The 10,151-nt window shown below is 35.0% G+C and overlaps 1 protein-coding gene across 4 annotated transcripts; it reads right to left on the reverse strand.

Moving 5' to 3' along the window:
* Positions 1 to 1,494: 1,494 nt before the first annotated feature.
* On the reverse strand, positions 1,495 to 9,229 carry LOC107826859 (protein PIN-LIKES 6). Of its 4 annotated transcripts, XM_075219517.1 has the most exons (7): positions 9,010 to 9,229; positions 8,415 to 8,482; positions 6,805 to 7,133; positions 4,004 to 4,214; positions 3,378 to 3,457; positions 3,176 to 3,300; positions 1,495 to 2,572 (listed from the first exon to the last, which is right to left on the reverse strand). In XM_075219517.1, the coding sequence occupies exons 4-7, from the start codon at positions 4,160 to 4,162 to the stop codon at positions 2,547 to 2,549; spliced, it is 390 nt and encodes a 129-aa protein (XP_075075618.1). In that variant the 5' UTR covers positions 4,163 to 4,214; positions 6,805 to 7,133; positions 8,415 to 8,482; positions 9,010 to 9,229; the 3' UTR covers positions 1,495 to 2,546. The 4 variants fall into 4 exon arrangements, 3 of the variants coding, with proteins under 3 accessions (XP_075075618.1, XP_075075615.1, XP_075075616.1); XR_012694151.1 differs by lacking the exon at positions 8,415 to 8,482 and having other exon boundaries at positions 9,010 to 9,225; XM_075219514.1 differs by having other exon boundaries at positions 2,498 to 3,300.
* Positions 9,230 to 10,151: the final 922 nt, after the last annotated feature.

Genomic DNA, 10,151 nt, shown 5'->3' on the forward strand with positions numbered 1-10,151 from the left:
TCGAGCATGCATTATATATATGTATCTATTTTACTCTACCGAGCCGCGCTATAGTCGGCCGGGTATGACACCTATTGTGCAACCACTGATCAGTTGGGTTTACCGAGCTCCACGTGGCCGGGTACGATTCTACCTAACCTTATGATGGTCGGGTACGCTTTTACCGAATCCTCTTTGAGGCCGGGTATGATATGATGATGATGATGCCCACAGAGGCGAATGTTTTAAAAGTTTATGTATATATATGTATTATGCATTTTATATCAGTAACCCCCAGAGGCACTCTGATGTTACAGGTTGTATCTCCTCTATCTCTCTCTTTACGTTACTGTTCTTGTTTATGCTTTCCTGCCTAACATACTCGGTACTTTATTCGTACTGACGTCCCTTTTGCCTGGGGACGCTGCATTTCATGCCCGCAGGTCTCGATTGATAGGTTGACAGTCCTCCTAGTAGGCTATCAGCTCAGCGAAGGTGTTGGTGCACTCCACTTGCTCCGGAGTTGCCTATTTGGTCAGTATGCTTTGGATATGTATTGATTGGTATGGCGGGGCCCTGTCCCGACCTTTATGATTTTATGTACTCTTAGAGGCTTGTAGACAGATGTCAGGTGTATGGATACTTGTATGGCCTTGTCGGCCTATGTTTCGAGTTTACTAATGGTCATGTCGGCCTTATAGGCCCGTATGTCACATATATAAGTTTGTATATCATATTGGGTCTTCATATGTTGAGTATTCCCTTATGTTTTATTCTTGTTATCTCATGACGGGTTTTCTGGCTCATTTACTCATGATAATATGATAAGAAAGATATGTTACGTTGGTACTCGGTTGAGTAAAGCACCGGGTGCCCGTCGCGGCCCTTCGGTTTGGGTCGTGACACTCATGGCCCGGAGGGGAATGTAGTTTTCTATTTGTATTGAGAGTATTTTACTGTATTTCATTGTATTGTTGTTTTAAATATAGATGGATGCAGTTAGGTTGAAAATACAGATGACTACAGTTAGATTGAATGCATAACTAATTGATAAAATAACATCAAAATGATAGAACTAACAATGTATTTAAAAATATTGTTGTATGAACTCAAATACCACTACAAAAAACTGGGGTAATTGCGGCGGTCAGATTTGCTTATAGCGGCAGTTAAGAACCGCCGTAATTGTTTTTAATGGCGGCCCACACACCCGCCATAATTGCTTCTGCCAAAAGGTGTAATACGGCGGTTTGCGACAGTTAGATAAAAGTGCCACAATATGCATATTTAAGTACGACTGTTTACTTTGCTTATTGTGGCAGTTTGTAACCGCCGTAATTGTTGTCCCTTTCAAATTATAGCCATTTTATACTGCCATAATTGTAATATTTTTAATGTTAATTTTTCAATTCCACATTTAGATCATTGATCCTTTCTATTGCATAAAATCCATCATAATATGTTATCAAGCACCCATCATAATGATTAACATAAATTATAGTAGAGACTTAGATAAGCAAAATATTCATTATATTAAAACATACCCAAAATCCACATCATCCAAGATTCAAGTTTAAGTTGCAGAGAGTTATTCAATAGCTACAACACAAAAAAAACATAATTCATCCTAACAATAATTACTAATTGTTGTTTACTCCATTTTCATAGCTACTTCGGTCAAAGGATTTTCTTGGCCCAGTTGATGATGGAACTCCATCTCTGGGCCTGCATAATATAACATTAAATAATTGGCAAAATACATAAGTTACCCCCTAAACTATGGACCAAATCCCTGTTACACACTTTTTACGGACGAAAATTACATTACACACTCAACATTTTCAAAGTGTATCTAATACACACTACTTTTTCCTTCACCAGTTTTTCAGAAGATGTGTAATATCACGCACCAATCAAACAGCGACACATGTCATTATTTTTTATTAAAAAATAAAATAATTAAAATTACAACTATACCTCTCATCTTCTCCATCTAAAGTTCTAAACCACCATTGATGTCGTCCATCTCCTCTCTTCATCATCAACCACCATAGCCTCTTCCCCCACCTTTTACTTAATGACAAAGCCACCATTAACTAACCAAAATACCAGAAAATACACCCAAAAATTCATCTTTTCCATTGAAATTGAATAAGAAATTTTTAGCCCAGATCCAACTCAGTTTTCATTTCTCTTCTGTAAAAGTTTAACTACCATTAACTACCATTCCATGTTTCAATGGTCTGTTTTGTGTCATTTCGATTTCCACAACTGAAGCAACGAATTTGTAATAATAAGGAAGAAAGTATATTTCTTAGAGAAGAAAACTAAGAATTTTATATTTTAGTTATTTAAAAATTCATCCATTAATAAAATTAAAGAGTGTACTTATGTGCAAAAGCTTGAGTTAAGCTTTAATGGTTGGAATTTCTTTTTCGAAAAGTTAGACTCTGCCACGCCAAAAGCTCAAGCTATGATTCTCCGCTAAAAAAATAATCTTCTATGCAAAAGCTTGAGGCAAGCTTTAATGGTTGGGGGAGCTATAAAAAAAACTTTAATTATTGGATCTAGTCACAATTTCTCGCCCAAAGATCTGCAAAAAAAAAAAAAAAAAAAAAAGAAACTAATCAATGAAAAAAGATAAGAAATCGTGGTGGGTTTATTTGAGAAGCAGGAGATCGGGTGGTGGAAAGAAGTGGATCTAAGTGTCAAGGTCTCAAGGAGCAGCCATGGCAGGATTTTATTAAACAAGGAAGAAGATGACTTAATTTTAAAAATTTAAAAACTAAAGAAAATTGACATCTGACACAAAAATTCTTTTGTTCACGCGACTCATTTGTTGGAAAAAAACACGCACTATCCACGTAGGTAAACTAGTGTGTATTAGATACACTTTGAAAATGTTGAGTGTGTAATGTAATTTTCGTCCGTAAAAAGTGTGTAACAGGGATTTGGTCCATAGTTTAGGGGGTAACTTATGTATTTTGCCTAGAAGGAACCTTTAACTATTATTATGACGTTAGGTGTATTGTGAAAAGAAAGTTATAAATGCACTCTCCAACTACCAACTTCAGGCAACCATACTACTAAGTGCAGTTAACTCCATAACCACCAATTCAGAATAATTATGAGTGGTAACAAGGGAACAGCATAACACTAATTATGAGTGGTAACAAGGGAACAGCATAACACTTACCAATTCCAATCTGTATAATGGTAAACTTGAAATACGGGTATGGTGGGCGTACAATTGTGGCAACAATTAAACCTATAATAGAACCAGATATGGTGGCAATGACTACGTTTACAGGGATAAACCACCTGATAAAATGAATGAATATCAGTTGAATCAACTATTTTGGAATTGCGAAATTGAGAAGTTTGTATTCAATCCTTACCACTGAAGCAGTTTCTCAAAAGTAATGGCTTGTCCAAGTTGAGAGAACATCAAACATGGGAGCAAAAGTGAAAACACCAACTGCATAAAACCATGAATTGGAGATTAAAATGAAGCAGTCTAAGTATCCTACTGACAGAGGCCGGTGCAATATATGTGTGTGTGACAAACATCATATATGTACAATGGTGTTAAATAACTTTAAAGGTTGTACGTTCCAAGATCCGGCACTGCCGCTACTATGTATTCCCTATGTATAGCCCGTTTGGCCAAGCTGCAAAAGTCAGCTTATTTTGACAAGTGCTTTTCTCAAAAGTACTTTTGTTAAGAATAGTTTGTGTTTGACTAATTAATTTGAAAAGTAATAACCAAACTTTAAAAAACTACTTCTAAGTGTATTTTTCTCAAAAATATTTTATAAAAAAATACTGTCAGAGAGAAGTATTTTTTTCTGCTTCGTCAAAACTGCTTCTCGTTCTCCTCAAAAACACTTTTGTTCCTTTCAAAAGCTTAGTCAAACACCTTAATTTTAAAAAAAATTCTTTTAACCCAAAAAAGGGCGCTTTTGCCTCGGAAGAAGCTTGGCCAAACAGGCTGGCTAGTAGGGAGTGAGGAAAAAGAACTAACCCCATCTAAAAGTTTCCTTCCATTGGCTGGCAAGATGTTAACATACTTGGAGGCCATGCGAAATCCCATGAAGCAAATGGTAAAAACTTTTGCTATGGGCAAAACAGCAATCCTAATGGTCCCAATTAAAGACTCTCCTCCTTGCAGAAGAAACTCCATCTTTTACTGCTAAAGATTCAGATTCTTTTGCAAAGTTGAGCTTTGCTCCTTTCTGCAAATAATTACCAAATAATTACTTATCATTCTAAATCAAAGGTGGATTCTTGGTCAATTAACAAGCATCTTAATGATAAAGAAAAGTGAAAAACTTAGTTGTCAACATATAAAAAAAGACGAATACTGTAGCTATAGATTCACAAGAAACTAGTGTAACCATGATCCTTAATAAAAAGCAGACTTACCAAAAAGGGAAACTTTCAGGCCATTCAAATGTAGTCTACTGACATGCAAATAAGAGTTTCAAGTCGTGAAAATAAACCCACCAAAAGAAAAGGTGAGGAAGGGAGTTCAGAAAGCAATCATCGAAAAGGGTATAAATAATAAAGGAGATATTTGTACAGCTTCGCGAATATTCATGACAAGAAAATGATGCGAATGGTCATTCAAAAGTTAATGATTGATGTACAACATGTTTGGCCAAGCGGCAAAAATCAGCTTATTTTGAGGAGTAAAAGTACTTTTGGTGAGAAGCAGTTTGTGTTTGGCTAATTAATTTAGAAAACACTTCTGAGCAGCAATTAGTATTTGGCCAAGCTTTAAAAAACTGCTTCTAAGTGTATTTTTCTCAAAAACATTTATCAAAAAAGTGCTTTTGGAGAGAAGCTATTTTTTTCTGCTTCTCCAAAAGTGCTTCCGTTTCTCTTCAAAAATACTTTTTTTCCTTCCAAAAGCTTCGCGAAACAATTCAATTTTTGGCCAAAAGTACTTTTGGCAAAAAAAAAAAGCACTTTTGGCCAAATAGGCTATTAATTTGCAAAGATTTGGACATGAGTATTTCAATGGGGGGAAAAATTAATTTTTGAAGTTAAGTTGAGAAAGGGGTTCTGTATACGATTAAAATCGGGCCCACCCGATTTTACTAATTTACCGTGACCAGTGTGAAGGATCGAAAATCGATCCCGTAATAGATCAAACCGAGGCACGAGGACAAGGTACTGAGTTCGAGATTCGAGGTACCTATCAAGATCGAGGCCTGTAGTGATTAATACGAAATGAGACAGACATCGAGCAAGATCGAAGATATCATAATAAGAGAAAGACGAGATATCCCTAACTGGTTGAAGATCATTGCGGAAATCTCGGAACGGATCAAATCAAGGACGGTTAATTAGCTAATCATGGGATTTCCTTATGTAACTAGAGTTATATCATAATTAGAATTCTTCTACTATAGGCAAAATACATAAGTTGTCGCCTGAACTATGACCCAAATCCCTGTTACACACTTTTCAAGAACGAATATTACTTTACACACCCAACATTTCCAAAGTGTATCTAAGACACACCATTTTTTTCTTAACCAGTTTTTCAGAATATGTGCAATATCACGCACCAATCAAACAGTGACACGTGTCATTTAAAAAAAAATTTTAAAAATAAAATTACAATTATACCCCTCATCTTCCTCATCTAAACTACCATGGCAGTCTTCCTCCTCTCTTACCATCAAACACCATAGCTTCTTTCTCCACCTTTTACTTAATAGCAAAGCCACCATTAATTAACAAAAATCGCCAGAAAACATACCCAAAAACTCCATCTTTTCTGCTGAAATTGAATCAAAATTTTTGAGTCCAGATCCAACTTATTTTTCATTTCACTTCGGTAAAAGTTCGACCGCCATTAACTGTCATCGCCACAAGTCAACTATTTAAAAATCATCCATTAATAAAATTAAAGAATGTGCAAAATCTTGAGCTAAGCTTTAATGGTTGGAAAAAATTTCAAAAAATTCTCGCTTCCTAAAAATTTGACTTCGCCATGGGTAAAGCTCAAGTTAAGCTTCTCTACAACGAGAAGAGATATAAGAAATCGTGGTATATCTATTTGAGAAGAAGGAGATCGGGTGGTGGAGCTCAAGGAGTAGCTATGGCAGAATTTTTAAAAAGGAAGAAGATGACTCAATTTAAAATTTTAAAAAACTAAAAAGAAAATTGACATCTGACACAAAATTCTTCTGTTCACGCGACCCATTTGTTGGGAAAAACACGCACTATTCACGTGGGCAAAGCAGTGTGTATTAGATATACTTTAGAAAAGTTGGGCGTGTAAAATAATATTCGTTCCTAGAAAGTGTGTAACAGGGATTTGGGTCATAGTTCGGGGGGTAACTTATGTATTTTGCCTAAATAATTTAAATTTTGAAGGAAGTTTCAAATGTGCAATGAGTTCAAATTGATATTAAGAATTTACTGAAATGACATAGACACGGAAATTGATATTAAGAATTTACTGAAATGATCTTCGTTTTGGAAGGTGAATTGGATGTTGGCTTCGCTACTACTGCCAATGTAGTAATTTCAAAGTACATTACAAAGGATGAAGTTTTTGCTTTCCCTAAAGGACTTGTCCATTTTCAAAAGAATAATGGCAAACTCCCCTTGTGCCATATATTAGAGAATTTAAATTACGTGTTTGTTACTTTGTGCTTCTTTCACGAAAAAACATCATGCACATTGGTTTTCTACTGATTCTGTTTAACAAGATCTATCTCATACCCAAAGCTCACGTTTGGTTAGTGAACAGATAGTATAATATATGTTTAGGACAGCATATGTCAACAAAATAAAGAGAAGACTTACCTGTGAAGGAGCCGGAAATAAGTGAGCAAACTCCTCGGGATATTTCCTATTTTTATTTGAAATAAGCTTGTTAGTGCATTTAATTGTGATCTCATATTTGCCGTTTCTTGCACCCATTGTGGAGGTGGAGCACTAGTGCTAGCTGCACCCATATAAGAACAACCACCCCGTCTTGATGTTTGCTTGAATACTGCAGTTGGAACTGCACCTATGCCTAAACCTCGAACACGGCCAGGGTGCTCGGGATCGAAGACTACACCTAGCGCGTCATTCGGTAAAATTTCTGTCCGAGTCTCTGGTCTTTGTCTTTGAATTTCTTCAATTCTTTCCTACACGAGAGACAAAATATAATTACAAAAGCCTACTACAACAGATTATGTACTACAATGAATTAAAGAATTTTCTACTAAATGAAGATAAAAAGAAGTTATTAGCTTTATATTATAAACCAGAAAGAAGAAATAGCTAAAGATGCCCAAATATACATTCAGATTTCTTGAAAAAGTTATTAAGAAACAGATGTGTAGCCCAAAACACATCTAATCTGCTAAGAAACAAAAATATACATTCAGAAATGTAACAAGAATCAAGAAGATAGTGCAAAATCAAAGGGAAAGTTATTAAGTTTCTGACATCTTCATTTCCTACCTCAATTGGTAATCCATTAAAAGCAGCAATAAGCTGCAGCTTAGAGAAGTACGTACCTCAATTGGTCTCAAGCCCATGTTTAACTTCTTCCTTTATTCCTACTTCAGTCCTTGTACTACCTTATCCTTTCTGTTATCATTTTAAGCTAAGGCTACTATTTTCCCACTTCCAATTTCTCTCTCACAGAAACCATGTTATCAATGTCAGTTCAATCTAGCTTGAAAAGCAGTGTTACTATCCCTTCTTTACCTTCCCACAATTCCTCTCTTAAATCCTTTAGATGTTCTTGTTCCTTCTCTGTTAACAACACAGCTTCATCTTCCATTCTTAGTTACAAAACTAAACCAACAAGAAATATTCATAAGTTTTTTTGCTTCAGCTGCCACAGAAACAGAACCAGTTACAGCTGAGATTTCAACCTCTACAGTTCAAGAAATAGAGGTAAGTATCAACCCTTTAATTTTGATTATCTAATACCTATATATAGGATTTTATAGCCGAATCCATTTTAAATGTTCCTGGATATGTATGCGTAGTTGGAGCCGAAAACGATAGGTTCAACCTGGGCAGCTCTAAGAATGTATGCATAGTTTGAATACACTTCAAAGCTTCAATTTAATTCAAAATCTTACAAATTCTTTGTGTTTAAATATGGGAAGAGGTTTAGTTGGAATAGCTAATGCCAAAGAGAAGCTTAGACTAACAATTTCACCCAAAAATGGAAGCATTTCAACTCCAAAGGGTCATTTAGCAGTTTATGTTAGGTGAAACATATAGGAGATTTGTTGTTCCAATATCTTACTTAAATCACCCTTTATTTCAATATTTGTTACATTGGACTGAAGAAGAATTTGGATACAATCATCCCATGGGAGGTACTACTATTCCATGCAGTGAAGAAAGAATCAATTTACCTTTAAAAAAAGAAAAGTGCTCAAAAGAAAGGATAAAGTTAACTACACCTATCAAATATAATTTTGTCGACGTCGATCTCAATAGCTTTATCAGTTGTTTTAGATTCCTCAGCTACCTATCAAGTCCATAAATGATATTTAGGTTAATATTATCAGAACAAAACTAAAAATGTCAAAATTTAAACAAACACAAACTTAATTGAACAGAAAAGTAACAAAACTTGACATAAAAATAAAAGAAAAAAGAAATAAAACTATTAGCAGAAATTGACAGCTAAACCAGTGAAATCGATGCCCGAATCAATAAAATTGACTGTCAAAGGGTGAAATTGATGGCTTAAGCAGTGAATCGATAGCTAAAATCAGTGGTTTCAACTGATCGTCGTCCAATACACACACATGCACGCCGAAATCAATAAAATCAATGGCTAAAGCAGCAAAATCGAAACTTAAATCAGTGAAATTCACGGCTAAAATCAGTGGTTTAAACTGATATCCATCCAATACACATACATGCACGCCTTAAATCAGTGAAATCAACGGCATTTTGGAAGGATTTACACGAACTACTTGAAACCGGAGAGGTATTGAAGCGAGTATTTATCAAAAAAGGGCTATTTATAGATGAATTCAAACACATTACCTTTAACGAGGTGAAATTTGATCTCCTTACATAAAAGCTAAAGGATTTGGAAGAATCGTTAACGGATATGAGTGTCTTACATTGTTGTAATCTCCTTAAACGTATTACATTATAGTGATTTGGGGAAATCATTTGTTTAGAGAGAACGAGAGAGAAGGTGTAGAGAGAGAAGGTGTACCGTCTGTTTAGAGCTTTAGGTGTTTGAATGATATTTACGTTATCATTAAATAAAAATGTTTAGGGCTTTAGGAGTTTTTATGGAATAATAACATTAAATATTAGCGGAAAAGAATTATTAAAATTTTTATCTAATTAGTAGCGGTTTAGAACCGCCGTAATTGTAAAAAAAACGTCGGTTTAACATACGCACTAATGGCGTCTGGAACACCGCCGTATTATAATATATATTTCAGCGGTTTTAACGAACCGTCGTTATTTAACCGCCGCAATAATTCCAGTTTTTTGTAGTGTATATATAAATACATCTAAATACAACAGTCAAAAATCACTGTACAAAATAAAAATTAATGTATGCATTATCGAATACATATATATACATCTAAATACAAGAAGAGAAAATCACTGTATAAATATGTGCCTTATCGAATACATATAAATACAAGAAGAAAAAATCAATGTACAAACTAAAAATCTCAAACCTATTCCTAATCTCATTAGTCGCTACCACCGTCTCCTTTGTCCTTTCCTCTCCCATGTCAACATTCAAAATCAATTCAGCAAAACCATTGTATAGTGGATAAAATCTCCTCTATCAATACACCGGATAAAATCAAGTTGAGTTCTTTGATTTTATGGGTGATGGCGAAAAGGACCCAGACAGTAGCATCGGATGAGAAACAACGTTTGAAGGGAAAATCAAGGTGGAGTTTTGATATGTTGTTGCTGTTATAGTGCAAGTTTATAAGGGATTTGTCAACAAATTTTTGCCATCACCCATCTGCAAAATCTACTCTAGGGTTTGAGAACAATCTAGAGAGATAACTTGCAAATAAAGGAGAGAGTCGTGGTTCAACAATGGGGAAGACAATGGCACTGTGAGAGAGATCATGTAGAGAGAAATAAGATACTATGTGGTGATTTTGGGAGAGAATAAACTAAAAGAATGAGAGAAAAATATTAGA

Source organism: Nicotiana tabacum, chromosome 8, assembly GCF_000715075.1.
Source record: "Nicotiana tabacum cultivar K326 chromosome 8, ASM71507v2, whole genome shotgun sequence".
Classification (NCBI taxonomy): Eukaryota; Viridiplantae; Streptophyta; class Magnoliopsida; order Solanales; family Solanaceae; genus Nicotiana; species Nicotiana tabacum.